Below are 7,664 nucleotides of genomic sequence, written 5' to 3'. Positions count from 1 at the left end.
ATACATTGTAAATGCATTATTAGCAATAATCAACATTTAATATTATATCAGATAAGCTGGGAGGACTTGACTCAGAGTTACCTACAAAAGAAGGCGGTTGTCACACAAAGTTGTGTCAGATCATTATCCAATCATTTCCACTCACTTCATACATGAATGTCACTATATAATATTCTGTTTTCATAATTTACAAGTTGCATTATTGGTGATTGCAGACGAGCAAGAGGCTGAAGAAAGTGCAGTGAAGAGCGAACCAGAGATGTGGCCTTCAAACTGCAGCACATCTGGCCGAGACTATGCAACAGGAGTGGGTGGACTGAATGAGCATTCAACCTCTCCAGTGGAGAAGTGCACTGAGTCATCTGTGGCTGGCAAAAAGACCAAGCTATACAGCTGTGCTCACTGTAGCTATAAGATACCAAAGTTTAGTCATTTGAAGGTACACATTAGAAAACACACTGGAGAAAAACCATTCAATTGTGAGTTTTGTGACTACAAAAGTGCTAAGTTAAGTAATATGAAAGCACATATTAGAACTCATACATCAGAGAAACCTTTCAGCTGCGAGTTTTGTGATTACAAAAGTGCTAGTTTAGGTCATTTGAAAGCACATACCAGAACACATACTGGAGAAAAACCATTCAGCTGCGATTTTTGTGACTACAAAAGTGTTCAGCCAAGTAATTTGAGAAGACATATCAAAACCCATACTGGAGAAAAACCATTCAGCTGCGAGTTTTGTGATTACAAAAGTGCTAGTTTAGGTCATTTGAAAGCACATACCAGAACACATACTGGAGAAAAACCATTCAGCTGCGATTTTTGTGACTACAAAAGTGCTCAGCTAGGTCATTTGAAAGTACATATCAGAACCCATACTGGAGAAAAACCATTCAGCTGCGAGTTTTGTGACTTCAAAAGTGCTGATTTTAGTAGTTTGAAAAAACATCTCAGAACACATACTGGAGAAAAACCTTTCAGCTGCAAGTTCTGTGACTTCAAAAGTGCTCAGTTAGGTAATTTGAAAGTACATATCAAAACACATACTGGAGAAAAACCTTTCAGCTGCAAGTTCTGTGACTTCAAAAGTGCTCAGCCAAGTAATTTGAGAAGACATATCAAAACACATACTGGAGAAAAACCTTTCAGCTGCAAGTTTTGTGGCTTCAAAAGTGCTCAGTTAGGTAATTTGAAAGAACATACCAGAACACATAATGGAGAAACAACTCCTAGCTAAGCATAATTTTGTCAACCCTCACTTTCTTATAAAACTTTATCAAAACAGTATTCTACTCTACCTTGAATCTTTAATCAAACATCATCTTCAATTGATTCAATTTATTTTATCAATAAGTAATAACTTTGAGGGTAAATCCTGCAGTGGAGTCTGCCATGAATGAGGTTAGTTCTACTCTCCTTCTGGCTACAAAAATTGAAAAATTTAAATGTGAATACATCAATAATTGTCACAGATCATATGCATATGATTGGGATACAACAACAGGCTTGGCCCAAAAATGGTATTCCAAATTTCATAAAGAAAAACATTTTATATGTTTTCTTAATGCAATTTTCAATATTTGAATCTTATTCAAGGACAACATTTTTGTATTGGCATTAAGCTGTAAACCTCTTTTGAGTTATATTTGGATGTATTCTTATATATTTAATAGTATTATTTTTAGATGTTATAATATTATATTATAATATTGTGTATGTTTTTGAGAGAAAAATGAATTTGAAAAAAATTGAATATTATCATTTTCATGTGAGGTAATGTATTTTTATATAAACAAATAACTATGTGCAATAAAATATATAATTTTTCCTGTTGAGAATACATGACTTCAGGTAGAATCAATTACACCACCAAAACAAATAGTTACGGTAGCCTTAGTTGCACAAAAGCCTGTTTAATTTTTGATCATTGTTAAACTCTACAAGAACCAATGAGAGAAGGCTTCTCTGATTGGCTCTCATGACATCTAATCGAGATTGAAAGTCAACAGACTTTCCTGCAAGGTTTTCACATTTTTCAGTGCTAACATAAATGCATAAGTGCATAACATGTTTTTGTATTAGTATTGACATGGCGTCAGTATTACAAAAATCAGACAAGTGTAAATGTTATAACCTGTTGAAACCCTAGAAAAGAAAACTATCTTGGAGAAACATAAGTACCATAAATGAAACTATTTTCATTAGAGTCAGCAGGGCAGGAAGCTCTCTGATTGGCTGATTATCAGCTGGTTTCCAAATGTCAACTGATCCCAATCAGCTGGTTTCCAATAATGTCAACTGATCCCAATCAGACAGATTCCTGCCCTGCTGACTTGTCTGAAAAAAAACCTCATGTGGCTTGGTCCTGAAGGGTATGGTATATTCATATTTTCAGGACTATGGGTTCATCAGCTGAATAAACAATGTTCATGGACTATAGTCCGGGAGATATTACTTTTTACATGGTTCTCTCTTGAAGACAGAGAGGCCCAATGCTCTTTCCTTCACTGATCACTCCCACTACCCAACAGCATTCTCCCTACTTTTGTGTCAGCATCCAATTGTGTGCAGCCTGCTTACTCCTCCCCACTACTCTGTCAATGCTACAAACTGCAAGGGGAAATCAGTTCCCCTCTTCATGTTGAAGGCAATATCTCTTGGATTTTAGAAAGAAAATCTTTTCATGCATGATTTCATTTGAACAACATTTTGTCAAACTGAAATTAAGGGAATTATCATTGAAAAGAATAAAAACTGTTGTAATGTCCTTCAAAAAACACTGAGAAGGAATAATCTTAACTTGATAAATAAATATTGATGAAAAGTTTTTGTTTTTAATTCTATGTATCAAAAAATGTATCAAAAATTGCATTTTTTCAACACATTTAGCAGAGAAAACTTGCTACTGAAATAAAAATAAAATATCATAATATTGATGACCCCCTTGGTTGGAGAACTCGCTCAAGAACTGTTGTACATTGCAATCTTTGAAACCTGCAACTCTCAATAAATTATACAATTGGTGAAAATTATGGAAACAGCAAAATATTCCTTTTACAAGGATAATTTGACAGTAGGTTTCATTGGATATCCTATTTGAAATGAGAAATCACTGTGTCCCTTCATTTGTTATACCTGATTGATTGATTGATTCTTTCTAAAGTTATTGTAGAACATACAAACATGCAAACAACGACTTTGGCATTCAGTAAGTCAAAAGTAAGAACATGCTTATGCTAGTGCAATTAAATGAAATTATTTGTGATGATAATGATTGGATTATCAAAAGTATATAATTATCAAATAGAGTGACGTTTCTTTTTTGAGTAGTTACATAAATAGTTGAACTGTTTTCTGCCACTATCAGCTCCTGTCACAGTTCATGGTAACCATATTCGAAAATCATGTTACATGCGAAGAACTAATATTGAATGAAAATGTTACCTGCATATGCATGCTGCATACACAAAAAGGAAATGAAACAGAAAATGAAAATCCTTATATTTAGTGGTGTTAAGTTGTGAGTTGTACCTATTGCTGGTTGAGCTCACATAAAGTAGAAGCATAGAGTAAAGATAGGCTACCATACTGTAGATACTTGTATCAGTGTTGTCTATGGTAGAGGAATGTATTTCTTTCTCTGTGTTGAGTATTGGGCCAACACTATTCACTGCCAGTATCAGATCCCTCCACATAATTATAGTGCTTGGTAACTGTCATCACACAAAGTACTGAATGAATGGGAGAAACCCTTACCTGGGCTGTGTAAAAACACAAAGTAAAATAAATGTTAGATATTTATTTCTTTGTGGTAAGACCGAGATGGATTTGTGACTGCAACCTGCAATATCCGATTTGTTGCTCTGTAGGTACCCCACTACATTCTTGTTATTTTGAATTGATTCATTTTTAAAATTTTATTTTATTTATTTTTTCAAGGTCCAATCGTATTTCTATAAAGGTGAGTGAAATATTGAAACTATTTTTTCGCCACACTGCACAGAAAGCAGCTGTTTTCCAGTCCCTACGTAGATCTGAAAGACCTTGTTTGCAGACGACGTCAGAAAAGGGTTTCTTTTCTGGTCTAGGCCAGAAAGTTGTCTCTTTCCAGCCGCTCATGGAAGTAGTTAATGAGTCATCCGCTAGATCGGGCGAGTGTCCACTTTCATCATCAACTGAAGTCGCCATGATTTCAGTTCCAGTTTCGAATCAAACTAATTCGCTTCGCAACCAGTTTTATTCAATTATTTATTGTTGATTAGTGCATTCCGAATTTTCAAAAATGCTTGAAGATGACTGTGGTATTCCAAGTGAAATTTTAAAAGAATCTGAAATCCAGACTGCAAATCTTCTACCACTAAAATCAAGAGATAGGTACGATAGCTTAGAGTATTCTTTATTTTGTATTCTTTATTTATTTTGTCAGCAATACCTGTAGTGTGGCGAAAAATATCGTTTGCACCACGGGCAAAAATGTTTTTCCAGCTCTCAATCTTTTGATTAAGATAATGATAATGATAGATTCCGAGTAGAGGCTGTGTCAGGTTCGAGCTCCTCGTTTTTATAGCTTTTCGTCAGTTTAAAGTTGGATTTTTGAATTTTTATACGTACCATCGTGTGCAGTTTTCTTTGTTTTATAAAATTGTCAGTTAATAATTCCTGTTACTTTCGTGTTGTGGCTGCAAATTGTGTCTCAAAACTAAAATTAATCATGAATTCACCAAAACACACTACTGTGACTCGTTCTCAGTCAGGCAAAGCAGATAAGCAGTCATCGTCATCATCGCAGTCGTCCTCATCAGCTGTGAAAGATAAGGTGCCACAGCAGACGACATCTACTGCTTCGAAGCAAGGCTCTGCCTCTGAGCCGGCTCGCCCTTTATCACCGGCTGTTATCTCAGGTATTGAGAACAATTTCGTGCTTAAAATTCTAAATGACAGCAATGTATATAACAAATTAGTTAAAGACGTTGTGTCCGGCGTGTCTTCCCTAGTCATTGAGGGGTTGACAGCATCTCTGAACTCTGCTATTCTTCAAATAGTGGATCTTCAAAAAGAAGTGTCATCGTTGAAAGAGCACCTTAAGCTCAGTGATGAGAAAGTCAAGCAATCATTTGATCGTGCCGATAATTTAGAGCAGTATCAAAGAAGAAACTGTATTCGCATATTTGGAGTGCCAGAAGCAAATAAGGAAGATACTGATCAACTAGTGATCGATGTTTGTAAAGATAAGCTGGGTGTTAACATCGAGCTGCAAGACATCGATCGCTCGCATCGCGTGGGGCGTCGGCTGGCCGTCGCGGCGTCCAACACCCCTCCACCCCGACCCCGCGCCATCATTGTCAAATTCGTTAGCTATCGTCAACGGTATGCAGTTTTCTCTCAGAAGAAAAAGCTCAAGGGTACTGGCGTTGTTATAAGGGAGGACTTAACACAACGAAGAATACAATTATATAATTCAATGGTCGAAAAATTGGATATAAAAACGTATGGTCCTTTGATGGAATAATTTATTGGACTGACACTGAGGGTAAAAAGCATAGTGCAGCCAACCATGTCTGAGAAATGTATTTATGCTTTGAGTTTTAAATTTCCATTAATGATATGATTTTACTTAATTTATTTGTTCCATTTATTTAACACTATAAATATGCTGTATTTATTTGATTTCATACTCTCTGTCCACTTAATTTCACTCAATGAATCATTAATTACTATTATTAATATTATTATTTGTTTTTCTCTTAGAATTTTATTACTTTATTTCTCTTTATTGTCGGTCGGCTAGATAAATGAAGTATGATTCAGTATAACATTTCTCTTCAACAGAACCTTTCCATTCAGTCAAATCCATATATTATCTTGATGTTACTTTTGCATTATATTTCTGTGTGTGAATGAAGAGTAGAATCTCACGTGATTGTGATCTAGTTGTCTTTCTTATCCCGTTATCATGACTACGCCTAACTTATCTGTTGCCTCCGTTCTCTGTCCTAATTCTTCCTAATCGGTAGGGTTTACCTCTTTGTCAGGAGTACATGATAACATTATTCACTTTTCTATTATTATTATTATTATTATTTTCGACTATTTATTCTTTTATTATTATTATCATATATTAGTATATGTTTATGTATGTTTTTATGGCGATCTTCTCATTTTTCTGTCACAATGGAAATAAGTTACCGCTCATACACTATCAGTATGCAGTTTGTTGCCTAATATATGTATGTGTATATATATATTTTTTCTCTCTCTCTCTCTAATTATTTTGCTAATTACAGTATTTTGATTAAGTTATCAGCCTTCTGCTTCTTTTTTCTTCTCAATATTCGCTATTCCTGTGGTACTTGTATTTGATCAACAGTATTAGTATGCTTGTATCAATGGAGCCAAACCGCCTTGACCATCTAATACAGCGTTATCCTATTGTTCATAGCGCTCGACTTCTTCACTTGATTTTGTTTTTCTTTTATCTCATATGATTTCTATATTTCTTTTCTCATTTCTTTCTTTGTGTGTGTGTGTCAGTATGAATGTGGTAAGTGTCTTTTTTGTATCTTCTTGTTGTTTCGCCGTTTCACCCCTCTCTTCTGCCTTGCTGCTTCGTCGCAGCCACCTTGTCTATACAGCAGGATGACGGCGCGGCCACGCTGAGTGTCGGCGATGCCCTCAAGCGGGCTGTCTCTCCTTTCCCTGATCGTCTTAAAGTCGCTCATGTCAATGCACAATCCCTTCTCTGCCATATAGATGAATTTAGGCACACTTTCGAGGGCAAAGATTGTGACATCATTCTTATATCTGAAACCTGGCTAAAACCGACAATCCCTAATCGACTTGTCGCACTAGAGGATTATGTGCTCATTAGGAATGACCGGTTACACAAGAATGGGGGAGGGGTTGCCGCGTTTGTCAAGCGTTCTCTGTTGCCTGTTCATAAGTTTTCCTCTGATACCTCCCGTGCAGCTAGACCTGAATACATGTTTATTGAGGTAAAGTGTAACGGAGTTAAAATGTTAATAGCAGTTTGCTACAGGCCGCCTCATATTGGGTATATGTCAGAATTTGAGGAAGCACTACTTGAGCTGATGGTGCCCTATGAACATGTGGCTATCATGGGTGACTTCAATACTGACTTACTTGGACCTGATACTCATGACAAAATACAACTGACCACTATGTTTTTTGCGAATGGTATGACCTTGCTGCCTCTCCAAGCTACGCACCATACATCCACCTCTGACACATTGCTTGATCTTATTGCAGTTGCTAATAAGAAGTCAGCTGTGTGCCATGGGCAGATCCCTTTTCCAGGCCTTTCAGCACATGATATGATATTTCTTGTCTATAATATGAAGAGGCCTAAGCCTAAACCTAAAATAATCACTTATAGGGATTATAAGAATATTAACTACCACAGCTTGTTTAATGATGCAATTAACCTTGACTGGCTACACATATTCCATACTAACGATGTTAATGTTATGTTGAACATTTTGAATCACAATATAATCTCTCTTTTTGAAAAACATGTTCCTTTGAAAAATCGTAGAATAACCAGGGATCCTGCTCCATGGCTCACTGATGAGATACGCCAGCTGATGAGGGATCGAGATTATTGGTGCAAAAAAGCAAGAGCGTTTGAGAAACTCTTGCAAGCAAAA

The 7,664-nt window shown here is 36.2% G+C and overlaps 1 protein-coding gene across 1 annotated transcript; it reads left to right on the top strand.

The window, feature by feature from the left end:
• Window positions 1-215: 215 nt before the first annotated feature.
• On the top strand, window positions 216-7,194 carry LOC111045136 (myoneurin-like; the record flags this gene model as incomplete). The annotated part of the gene is made up of 3 exons (XM_039419168.1): window positions 216-859; window positions 4,751-5,367; window positions 7,037-7,194. Coding segments are annotated over 3 exons (1,419 nt in total), but the record flags the coding sequence as incomplete, so codon positions are not given.
• Window positions 7,195-7,664: the final 470 nt, after the last annotated feature.

The sequence above is a fragment of the Nilaparvata lugens genome, unplaced genomic scaffold (genome assembly GCF_014356525.2).
Source record: "Nilaparvata lugens isolate BPH unplaced genomic scaffold, ASM1435652v1 scaffold8692, whole genome shotgun sequence".
Taxonomy (NCBI): Eukaryota; Metazoa; Arthropoda; class Insecta; order Hemiptera; family Delphacidae; genus Nilaparvata; species Nilaparvata lugens.
This window is presented reverse-complemented; position numbering and strand designations above follow the sequence as displayed.